Raw genomic sequence first — 12,297 nt, forward strand, 5'->3', positions numbered from 1 at the left:
CCCGTAGTGTCCTAAAAAGTAAGGTTAAGGGGGGGGTTGTTGGGTTACGGGTATAGGGTGAATACGTGGGTTTGAGTAGGGTGATCATGGCTCGACACAACATCGAGGGCCGAAGGACCTGTTCTGTGCTGTACTGTTCTATGTTCTATGTTCTAAAACAAAGGGCTGGATACTCCCGTCGCCAACGCCGAAATCGCGTTGGGCGATCGGTCGGAGAATCATAGATCCCAACCGAATCGGGGGCGGCGCCGCTTTCACGAGGCTCCGCCCCCTCCGAGTACACCTGAGGCCTGCCCTCCGATGCTCCGACCCCGACCGGCCAAGTTCCCGAGGGCGTCTCTCGCGTGTAGCCTCCCCCGTCGGGAACCCGGCATGGCGGCGGCTGCTGACTCAGCCCAGCGCCGCCACTGTCGGGGGGGAGCCAATCCGCAGGCACGGGAGACATTGTCAGGGGCTGGGGGCATTGTGGGGGGGGGGTCCAGGGCGTGCGAGCCAGCCGAGGGGGGGGGGGACTATTTCCCCCGCGAGCGGCCGCCGCCGTGTTGGCCAGCGCCACGCGCATGCGCAGCCACGGACCCGGCGATTGTCCGGACCGTATCGGCAGCTAGAGCTCCACCGGCACGCCGGCCCCCAGCAAAACGGGGAATGGGTGGCCGTTTCACGCCATCTTGTCTGTAATTAAACGCCGGCGTGGGGGAACATAATCTCAGAAGCAGAGAATCCAGCCCAGGGAATCTGAAAGTGTGATTCAGCGGCCTCTTCATTTCCGAATTGGTGTCGGGACGGGGCCGTTGAAACTCGCCAGGTGTCGCGATCTGGATCTCACTCTCGCTGGGCAAGATCCAGGTGGGCACATTTAAGTGAGACATTGGGTTCATTTAAATATACGTTCCCCTAATCACCGGGGCCCGGGACGAGGCCGCACCGGGTATCGTTTGCTACCGGTTCACAAAGTAATAATCATTATTATTGTCACAAGTAGGCTCACATTAACACTGCAATAAAGCTACTGTGAAAATCCCCTAGTCGCCACACTCTGGCGCCTGTTCGGGTACATGGAGGGAGAATTCAGAATGTCCAAATTACCTAACTGTGGGACTTGTGGGAGGAAACCGGAGCGGCCGGAGCAGACACGGGGAGAACATGCAGACTCCGCACAGACAGTGACCCAAGCGGGAATCGAACCTGGGACCCAGGCGCTGTGAAGCGGCAGTGCTAACCACTGTGCTACCGTGCTTCCCAAGTTGTGAGCCAGCCGTGATGACGCCTGGGGGGGAAGGGGGGAGTCTCGCTGGGTCGTTGAGCCCCACCCCCCACTCTGGTGGTTGGGCACTGGCCACAGTTATACCCTGGCACTCCCCCTGGTGGCACCTGGGCACCTTTGCACTGCCACCCAGACACTGCCAGGGTGCCCGGGTGGTATTGCCAGGCTGATGACATACCTTGCTCTGGACTGTCCTCAAGCTGACCTTTCAGTTAATTATGCCTCATTTACCACTTATTTTATGATCTGATTAAGTAAATGGGTTTTGTAACCTCATGGGGTTTCCTGAACGCTTTCAAACTAATTTGACCTAATGTACCTCCCAAAAAATAAATCGCTCAGCGCCGCCATTGTCCTCGCGAGCTTTGCCGACGACACGGCTGGAATCCTCGATCGTTGCGATTCTCTTTTCCCGCTTGGCAGCGCACCCTTACCCGTGGGTTTCCCGGCAGCGCAGAGTGTCTTCAATGGAAAATCCCGCTGACAAGCGGCGGGAAGAGGGAATCCTGCCGCCAGCGAACGCCGCGCCGTCGCAAAACACGGGGCTGGGGGCTGGCCAATCCCGCACACATCTCCATCTGTAAGTAAGCTAACCTGGTGTTTTATAGCTCTATCACCTCCACTCTGACTCTATTAAACAAACATGGATCAGCTTGCAAAGTCCATTTCCTGAGGTGTTCTGAAAATCTCTAAAACCAACATTTTAATTATCCTATCCTTCTAGCATTTATCTCTAACTTAACTCTTCAGACAACATGGTCCTAAATTTTTTAATGTAATAGACTCCAAGCTTGCTCTAATTGCATTGACCCCATTTTCGAGAGTTTAAGACTTTAATTCCCCAAATCAAAAGCTATACTCTAAAACACATAAACTAGATATTCACAACAATATTTATGCTGACCTGGGGGCCTTAGGTTTTATTTATTCTTTCTTGGGCTGTGGCCCTCGCTGGCTGGGCCGGTATTTATTGCCCAACCCTAATTGGCCTCGAGAAGGTGATGGTGAGCTGCCTTCTTGAACCCTCTGGTGCAGGTACACCCACAGTGCTGTTAGGGAGGGGGTTCCAGGTTTTCTGACCCAGCAACAGTGAAGGAACGGCCGACATATTTCCAAGGAGAGTGAAAGAGATTCTCATAATCATGAGGGGTCTATACAGAGTGGGTAGAGAGAACATATTCACACTGGCAGAAGTCTGGAGCGCCCAAGGATATAGATTGAAGGTGATTAGCAAAAGAAGCAAAGGCGATATGAGGGGAAACTATTTTATGTAGGGAGTGGCTCAGTTCTGGAAGGCAATGCCTAAGAGTGTGGTCACAGTAAGAAGTCTTACAACGCCAGGTTAAAGTCCAACAGGTTTGTTTCAAATCACTAGCTTTCGGAGCACTGCTCCATCCTCAGGTGAATGAAGACGTATGTTCCAGAAACATATATATAGACAAAGTCAATAATGCAAGACAATGCTTTGAATGTGATCATTTGCATGTAATTAAGTCTTTACAGATCCAGAGATAGGGGTAACCCCAGGTTCAAGAGGTGTGAATTGTCTCAAGCCAGGACAGTTGGTAGGATTTCGCAAGCCCAGGCCAGATGGTGGGTGGTGAATGTAAAGCGTCATGAATCCCAGGTCCTGGTTGTGGCCGTACTCAAGTGTGCGGAACTTAGCTATAAGTTTCAGCTCGCCGATTTTGCGTTGTCGCGCATCCTGAAGGCCGCCTTGGAGAACGCTTACCCGGAGATCAGAGGCTGAATGCCCTCGGCTGCTGAAGTGTTCCTGCAGGAAAGGAACATTCCTGCCTGACGATTGTCGTGCGATGTCCGTTCATCCGTGTGATGTGTTATGGGAGCGGTGTTTACAGAACCCCAAAATGTATCATGGAGGTCAAACAACCTCCCCCTTTAATGGATTGTTGCTTTTGAAGCACACGGTCTATTCTCCAATTGTGGTATTACAATTATGGACACGTGGGGTTTTAAACACAAAACAATGTTTATTCCATGAATTCAACTTAACCTTTTAAATAAACATTGGATCACTCAACACCCCTTACTTCAAAGATAACCCCGAAAATAATACAACACTAAATAATCCTTCAAAATGTTCCTTCAAACCTCCAAAATACTTCACCTTTAACAACAGAAACACATCAGGTTAAAGACATTACTATTATGAGTTTAAATCACCCAAATGATTCAGTGATAGTCTTTCATGGCAGAGATCACAGCAGATCCAGCTCCCTGCATAACAAAAACATACCCAAGCTCTTTTCCTCAAAACTGGCTTTTCCTTTCAAACAGCTCACAGCAAACCAGCCAGGCACTTTTCAGCTGCTCTCTCTCAAACTGAAACTAAAAGCAGAAGTGAGCTCAGCTCCCCCCCACCCTCTGACATCACTTCAGTAATATGAGCTGCTTCATTTCTTAAAGGTACATTGCTTAAACATCCATTTCTTAAAGGTACTCTCACATGACAGATGTAGGCGTGTGAATAAGAGTGTGGTGTAGGGGGGTTCAACCATTTTACTGTTCATTGTTTCTCATTTGGATGCATCATGCTGGATGCAGTCAAATACAAATTCTGGATCAGATCAAAGCTTACTATAGGTTGTATAGAATGCTAAGTTTCAGCGTTGTTGAATTAGGGGGAAAAATTGTACCGGACGAAAGCTGGTACATTGGATAAATGTGAACAGGAAAATATTTTCAGGGCTACGGGGAAAGGGCAGGGAAAGTGGAACTCGCTAAGTTGTTCTTGCAGAGGGCATGCATGGACCCGACAGGCCGAGTGGCCTCCTTTTGTGTTTAACCATCCCGTGATTCTGTGGAGATGTTGGCGCTCCCATGTGCCCGCTTACCCTTGTCTTTCCTGGCGGTGGAGGTGAGAGGCTCAGGAGATGCTGTGATTGGAGTATTGGTGAGGCACCGGGCCGGATTTTCTACGGCCTGTTTCGTGGTGACAGAGGTGGCCTGCCATGGCCAGCGGTGGGATCTTCTCGCCCCACCACTGTTGAACAGGGTTTCCTATTGTTTGTACTCCCCCCCCCACCAGGAAACCTGGAGTGGGGTCTCACCGTTGGCGGAACCGGGAGATCTCCATAAGATATGGGAGCAGAATTAGGCCACTCAGCCCATCGAGTCTGCTCCGCCATTCAATCATGACTGATATTTTTCTCATCCCCGTTTTCCTGCCTTTTCCCCATAACCCCTGATCCCCTTATTAATCAAGAACCTATCTATCTCTGTCTTAAAGCCACTCAGTGATTTGGCCTCCGCAGCCTTCTGCGGCAAAGAGTTCCACCATCCTCTGGCTGAAGAAACTCCTCTTCAGCTCTGGAAGATTCTGGCCTCTATCATATTGCTGTCTATGGGAGCTTGATGTGTGTAAATTGACTGCATTTTGTAAAACACCTGGATATGCTGTTGAAGATGTAACCTACATGACCATGGGCCAAGAGCTGGAAAGTGGGGCGAGGCTGGACAGTTCTTTTTCAGCAACACAGACACGATGGGCCAAAGGGCCTCCTTCTGTGCTGTAAATTCCCTACGTTTCCATCCCCTTCATATTCTACCTCCGTCTTTGTCTCCATACTCTGAGGATAAATTTCCTTCTCCGATAACTCTACGACACAGTGGCACAGTGGTTAGCACTGCTGCCTCACACCGCCAAGGGCCCGGATTCAATACTGGCCTCGGGTTGACTGTCTGTGTGGCGTTTGCACTTTCTCCCCGTGTCTGCGTGGGTTTCCTCCAGGTCCTCCGGTATCCTCCCAAAGATATACAGGTTAGGTGGATTGATCATGATCAATTGCCCCTTAGTGTCCAAAGATATGCAGGCTAGGTGGATTGGCCATGATCAATTGCCCCTTAGTGTCCAAAGATATGCAGGTTAGGTGGATTGGCCATGATCAATTGCCCCTTAGTGTCCAACGATGTGCAGGTTAGGTGGATTGGCCATGGTCAATTGTCCCTTAGTGTCCAAAGATGTGCAGGGATTCAATGAAAACTTCCTGCTGAAATCCACTTTTCCACGACAGTCAGGGGCAACTAATTTCTACCTCGAGTCCCCAGGTCTCTGCTGAATTATCTGTCCCACCCATTACAAGCATCAGCACAACGGCTTTCTCTTGTTTCCATGGCTGTACTATTCCTCTGCACAGGTTTGAAAATTTCTTGTGAGTTAGCAGTGACTGAGAATTGGCACCAAAACGATCTCCATTGCTCAAACTCTACGAGGTGTAAAATGAAGAGCTCAGTGACTACATAGTATTTCCCCATAATATAAAAAGGATATGGAGAAAGTGCGGGAAAGATTTATAGCCATCTCACCGGGATCGAGAGGAAAAATTGAGCAGGATTGGAGTTCCTCTCCTCTCTCTGGAATAGAGGAGACTCCAAGGTTGCTTCATAGAGACCGTTCCAATTTGGAAGAATTCCAATGGATGAATGAAGAGAAATAGGGGGGGAAAGGAGGTATAAATATAAGATAACCACTCTGAAAGGAAAGCACGACAAATCCCTGAAGAAACAAAAATCAGACGAGTGAAAAACTTCACATGAAGACCACGAAGTGGTTCCCTAATTTCCTCAATGATTTATGAAAATAGACTGCCCCGTTCATTCCTGAAGAAATGGAAAAATCCTTTCTTAATTACGTTTGTGAAGTGCAGGAGGGGGGGGGGGGGGGATGAAATGGTGTCTGCATAACTTTTACTTGTGTTCATTCGGAGTTGGGGGAGCTTTGCCTTTATTGGACAGAAGAAAATCACAACAAACAAAATGTCAGAGGTACGTCACATGGCAAGTTGCAGAGCAGCTGTAATCCCGTTGAAGAGGCTGTTTAGCACAGGGCTAAATCGTTGGCTTTGAAAGCACGCCAGCAGCACGGTTCGATTCCCGGAACAGCCCCCCCCCGAACAGACGCCGGAATGTGGCGACTAGGGGCTTTTCACAGTAACTTCATTTGAAGCCTACTCGTGACAATAAGCGATTTTCATTTCATTTCAAGTATCTAAACAGTTCCGTACAAGTCATATAGACTTGAAACGTGAACTCTGATTCTCTGGCAGCATGGTGGCGCAATGGTTAGCACTGCTGCCTCGTGACGCCAAGGACCTGGGTCTGATCCTGGCCCCGGGTCACTGGTCGCGTGGAGTTTGTACATTCTCCCCGTGTCTGTGTGGGTCTCACCCCAAAACCCAAAAAACATGTGCAGGGCAGGTGGAGTGGCCTTGCTAAATTATCCCTTAAAATGAAACCTCTGTTTCTCTCTCCACAGATGCTGCCAGATTTGTTGAGTTAATCCAACATTTTCTGTTTATACTCTTGAATGGCTAAACTCCTGTTCCAATAGATGGAATATTGTCCGTAAATATTTATAATAATAATCTTTTTATTGTCACAAGTAGGCTTTCGTTAACATTATAAAGAAGTTACTGTGACAGGCCCCTAGTTGCCACATTCCGGCGCCTGTTCGGGTACACTGAGGGAGAATTCAGAATGTCCAAATTACCGAACAGCATGTCTTTCGGGACTTGTGGGAGGAAACCGGAGCACCCGGAGGAAACCCACGCAGACACGGGGAGAACGTACAGACTCCGTACAGACAGTGACCCAAGCCGGGAATCGAACCTGGGACCCTGGCGCTGTGAAGTGGCACTGCTAACCACTGTACTACTGTGCTGCCCAAGTTGTGAACCAGCCGTGATGACGCCTGGGGGGGGTGAGGGGGTGGGGGGGAGTCTCGCTGGGTAGTTCTGAGCCCAGAATTCAGAATTCTCAGCTGGTACGGGAATTGAACCCACGCTGCTGGCCTTGTTCTGCATCACAAACCAGCTGTCTAGCCCACTGATTATTTGAAACTCCGATTAAGAGTCGTGTTCAACTCGAGACGTAAGGTTTCTTTCTCTCTCCACAGATGCTGCCAGACCTGCTGAGCAGGGTTTGTACTGTTTGACTTAAACTGGCAACATAATAAGGCGAGATTACCCCATTGAGAGCTCAGCAAGTCGCGTGGAGTAACTCTGACATGTGGCTCCGTTGTGATTTTCTTGGCCGGGATTCTCCGTTACGAGTCTGCCCCCTTGGCGCCCAGCCAAATACCCATTCACTGCAGCAGGACTGGCTGCTGTGAACAGACGGAGAATCCCCGCCTGAATTTCCCCACCGATATAAGTAAAAGTGATGCAGGCACCATTTCATTCGCCCTCCTGTTCTGCACAACGTTAATGGACAGAACATGGACATTCCAAAGATGTCTTGGGCTGGTTTAGCACAGTGGGCTAAACAGCTGGCTTGTAATGCAGAACAAGGCCAGCAGCGCGGGTTCAACTCCCGTACTGGCATCCCCGAACAAACGCCGGAATGTGGCGACTAGGGGCTTTTCACAGTAACTTCATTGAAGCCTACGTGTGACAATAAGCGATTATTATTATGTGCAGGTTGGGTGGATAGGCCGTGCTAAATTGCCCCTTGGTGTCCAACGGTTAGGTGAGGTTACGGGCAGGGGAGCAGGCCTCGGTAGGGCGCTCTTTCGGAGGGTCGGTGCTGACTCGATGGGCCGAATGGTCTCCTTTTGCACTGTAGCCATTCTATAATTGTACAATACTGAGGTACCTTATAGCCAAGGAATGGGTGAGAGGGAGGGGGCCTGTGTGAATTATTCCTCCAGTAACCCAGTCAACGAGCAGCGTTACAGAAAACCCAGAGACCCAGACCAGCATACCTCCAGGATTAACCAGTGATTACTATACAAGCTGTGCAAAATCTCCTTCATCAATGTTGTTATTTCCCACCCAGGGACCTGAAGGAAAACCAGGAAAAGCTGGGGAGAGGGGAAAACCTGGCAGAAAGGTTAGTTGTGCCTGCATTTTTTGTAAAGTTGAATGAAAAAAGGATACATCTACCGTGTATACTCCTGTAAAAGTCACATTTTTAAGACCGCATTACTCTTTTACACAGTAATGTTTTTGGAGGGTCAACATGCCTGCTTTGGGCCCAAGTCAAATCCAAAAGAAAATAAAAACCGACGACACTCAAGAATTCATCATAATTATGTCATGGTTATTGCTGACCGATATTAATTTTCATTGGCAGTTCTGAATATGGAGTCATTAACGTCTTCAGCATTACACATTGGTTGTGAAAGGCTGGGGCTTCGATCCCCAAAAAATGGGGGGGGGGGGGCGGCTTCTACGTGGGGCGTATGGAAAATGACAAGGGGGGGGAGGGGGGAGGGGTTTAAGGCCTAAAATCGTGGGGTCAGCTTCCACATGAGATGGACTTTTACATGAGTATGTACAGTATTTGTCAAATGCTAACCCCCCCGATCTATCTATCTGTTTTCAAAAGCAGACCGTGGCTATTGACCGCTCCGTACTCTGGTCTTTCTCCACCATTCTCTCTGAATTCGGTACACTGCCTCGTCCGGCCTTCTACATTGGATGCCCTGACATCCATGAGTTATATCCAGTCAAGTACCACGCAGACCTGCTGACATAAAAGCGTCACAAAGATATATCTCCGGAGTATCTTTGAATGTCCGTGACACGTCCAGATCTCGTATCAAAACAATGCGAAACTTACAAGGATATGTAATTTTCTCTGTGACCTTGGACAAGATCCATTGGCAAACTGTCAAACTATTCAGTCCCTAGACGCATTCTTCCCTCTTCCATCCCCCCCCCCCTCCATCATATTTCTTTGGTAGATGGATTTTCTGCTCAAATTATTTATTCACACATCATTAAACTGAAAGCTGAAGATTCGAGAGATGGATCAAATCAGCTGCGGGGAGAATTCTTTGGGATTTTGCTTCATTTTCGTATGAATGAAAGTAGTCTGCCACAGCCAATAGCAATGCTGTACGGAGGGGAGGCCTCTCTCGCTGAAAGACAGCTTGTATCCGTCTAAAGGAGGCCACGTCCTTTCTCAAGTCACTTGCACACCCAAGACCCATCATCCATTTGTACAATGACTGCTCCTCGGGGTCAGGAAAGCCGGCTGCTTCCCTTCCTGCCCCTGCCCCATCTGAAGTCAGATTCTTTGATGAGTTCAAGGCACCTGTTTGTTGCATTGTGCATGTTGTTTTGCGATTTAATCCCGCAGCACCTACCTTTCCCCTTCGCCCGAGGTGCTGGAATCGCAACGAGCTATTGCCGGGGACGAAACCCTTTTTAACGCCTTCGGGCCTTGTGCGTTGCAGGGTAGCAAAGGTCACTTGGGACATCTGGGAGAGACTGGACCCCCAGGAGAACAAGGACCCGAGGGAACCCAGGGGCCCAAGGGATCTCGAGGAACACGAGGAGCCATGGTACTCACTTTGTAATTGCAGCACCGTTCAACCCACCGTCAATCTGTTATCGCCGGAAAGAGCCGAAAGTTATTTCTCAACCCATAAAAGTACTGGCAGGCTGTTCATCTGCTTTGTGATGCAGAGCAAGGTCAACAATTCCCGTACCGGCTGAGGTTATTCATGAAGGCCCCGCTTTCTCTTCTTACCCCCTCGCCTGAGGTGGTGGTGACCCTCAGGTTAAATCATCACAGGTCAATTCTCCCCCTCAAAGGGGAAAGCAACCTTAGCTCGTCGATAATATAATACAGACACCTAAGGCTGGGATATTAATAGTCATTTGGTAATGCAGAACCTGAGTGCGACTTAAACAGAGGCATTTTGTCGAAGCTTTTTGCCTTCCACTCAACAGGATGATTGACAAGAATACAAAATGTGAGGGGGAAACAACGCATTTATACTGGATGAGAAGAGCATGCCGATTGGTTGACAAGTGGACTCTGATTGGTCGTGACGTTGCCGTGGAGAATGCACAAGCCGCTGGTGACTAACAGTTGACCAATCAGACTCCACTTGCCAGTCCAATCAGCACAGTGTAAACCTGCTGCTTCCCCTAACATTGGCACTCTAGCGAATTGACGTGCTGAGTGCCAGACGAAAAGCTTTGACAAAGAGGTTCTTTTTTTTTTCAGTGATGGGGTATGAAATGAAAGTAAGGGTCTGTAAACGGACAATTTTATTGACATTGTACGTTGAGCATTTTGTATATGAATTACCACGCAGAGGCTTTGTACACCAAACAGAATTGCATGTGGAAACTGGGCAATGGGCAGAGCGTTGCACGCAGGTTATGTACACTGACACTGCATGTAAATGATCCACATTGTGAATTCGATACAGCACAGCAGATAAAGAAGATAAACTGCAGCATCACAGCACGAGACACTGGAATCGGTATAGAAACATCTGTTTATTGCCCAGTACATTTTCAAAAAAAATAACCTAGTTAATATGCTCATTTATATTTCTCCAAACTGATGGGTTAAAATTGCACTGTATAGAGGTGCTATTTTTGGAGAAAGCTAATTTGTGCAGAAAGATACGAGTGTTTGTTTTGTCTTTCTCAGCCTGCAGGATCTGTGGTTAGAAGTTCCACTTTCAACTTTGCACATTCAAATACATTAGACCGAGTGGGCACTGCAAAAACAGAAGCTTAGAAATGTCTTTAACTTATTTTCTAATGAATGCATAGAGTAATATGATTTCAAATTTACAAACACATTGTTATCTCTGGGTGGCTTGCTCTGATTTTGCTGGCTGATGGATCTATCTGTCCCTCTTTGGTAGGGTGCTCCTGGCCGCATGGGTGTTCAAGGTGAACCCGGAATCGCAGGGTATGAGGTAAGGGCGATTTACTCGACAGATTCTGCTTTACTCCACAGTGCGCCAGGTAACAACACAAGTCTGAAAATGAAACATTGCTTCGCACGGATTTTGTTTGCTGTTCGTTCTTGGGATCTGGATGTCGCTGGCATTTATTGCCCAGCCCTGACTGCCCTTCAGAAGGTAGCACGATGGAAATGTAATAGACTAGTTACCCAGAGGCCTGGATTAATCCTGCAGACGGTACGAGTTAAAATCTCACCATGTTGGAATGGACTGCTACTCCCATTATTAATCACAGAACTGCTGTAAAATCCCATCCGGTTCACTAACGTTCTTTAAGGGAAGGAAATCTGCTATCTTTACCCGATCTGGCCTACAGCAGACCCACAGTAATGTGGTTGACTCTTAACTGTCACTCTTGAATGGACGAGCAAACCGCCCAGTTTGTCTGAAATGAGGCAATGTTTTTTGTTCTTTCTGACACTCCTGATCTGTTGAATTCACTTCCACCGTGATGTACCATCAATTGGACGCGAGGCACGGTGAAGGTCCAAACTTAGGCTTTAATTAGCTAGATGTTAGCCCGGTGGTCGACTACAGTGAAAGGCCGACCGCCGGGACCTCTGGGTACTTATATCCCGCCTTGGAGGCGGGGTCTACGTGCCTCTCGACCAATTGGCGAGCAGTCACATGACTAGTCTCAGCCAATCAGCCGAGAGGCACATGACCAGCCAGAGCCAATGGGAAACCGGTGCTCTGCACCAATTGGCGAGCAGTCACATGGCTAGTCTCAGCCAATCAGCCGAGAGGCACATGACCAGCCAGAGCCAATGGGAAACCGGTGCTCTGCACCAATGGCAGCGCTCCTAGTCATACCACCGCACACCGGGAGCAGTGGTCGCTGGGTCTTTGAATAAATTGAAGGCTAAGTTGGATTTTTGATTGACAGGGGAGTGCAGGGTCTCATCCGGGGAACAGAACAGTGGAGTCGAGGCCACAGGCGGATCATCCATGGATTAATCGAAGGGCGGGACAGGCTCGAGGGGCTGAGTGGCCTCCTCCTGTCTCTAATTCTTGTACGTCCTTGTCAAGTTGACAGTGGGGGTGTGGAAATCAAGGAGAAGGATTGTGATCAAATCAACAGAGAGGAGGTTCTGAGTGGTCTGGCAAGCTGAAAAGTAGACAAGTTCCAGGGTCAGGTGAAATGTGTCCCAGGCTGCTGAGTGAGGCAAGGGAGAAAATATCAGGGGCACTGGCAATAATTTTTATCTCCTCTCTGGCCACAGGAGGGGTGGCGGAGGATTGGAGGATAGTCAATGTGGTTCCATTATTCAAGAAGGGAGGAAGGGGTAAATCAGAA

At 48.7% G+C, this 12,297-nt stretch overlaps 1 protein-coding gene across 2 annotated transcripts in view; it reads left to right on the plus strand.

The window, feature by feature from the left end:
* Nucleotides 1-12,297, plus strand: part of LOC119955649 (collagen alpha-1(XXVII) chain B-like) — a 605,839-nt gene that overhangs the window by 505,895 nt on the left and 87,647 nt on the right. For both annotated transcript variants that reach the window (XM_038782071.1, XM_038782070.1), the window contains exons 38-40: nt 8,060-8,113; nt 9,465-9,572; nt 10,899-10,952. In XM_038782071.1, coding sequence (XP_038637999.1) covers nt 8,060-8,113; nt 9,465-9,572; nt 10,899-10,952 — 216 coding nt within the window. The remainder of the gene's footprint in view (nt 1-8,059; nt 8,114-9,464; nt 9,573-10,898; nt 10,953-12,297) is intronic.

The sequence above is a fragment of the Scyliorhinus canicula genome, chromosome 21 (assembly GCF_902713615.1).
Source record: "Scyliorhinus canicula chromosome 21, sScyCan1.1, whole genome shotgun sequence".
Lineage (NCBI taxonomy): Eukaryota > Metazoa > Chordata > Chondrichthyes > Carcharhiniformes > Scyliorhinidae > Scyliorhinus > Scyliorhinus canicula.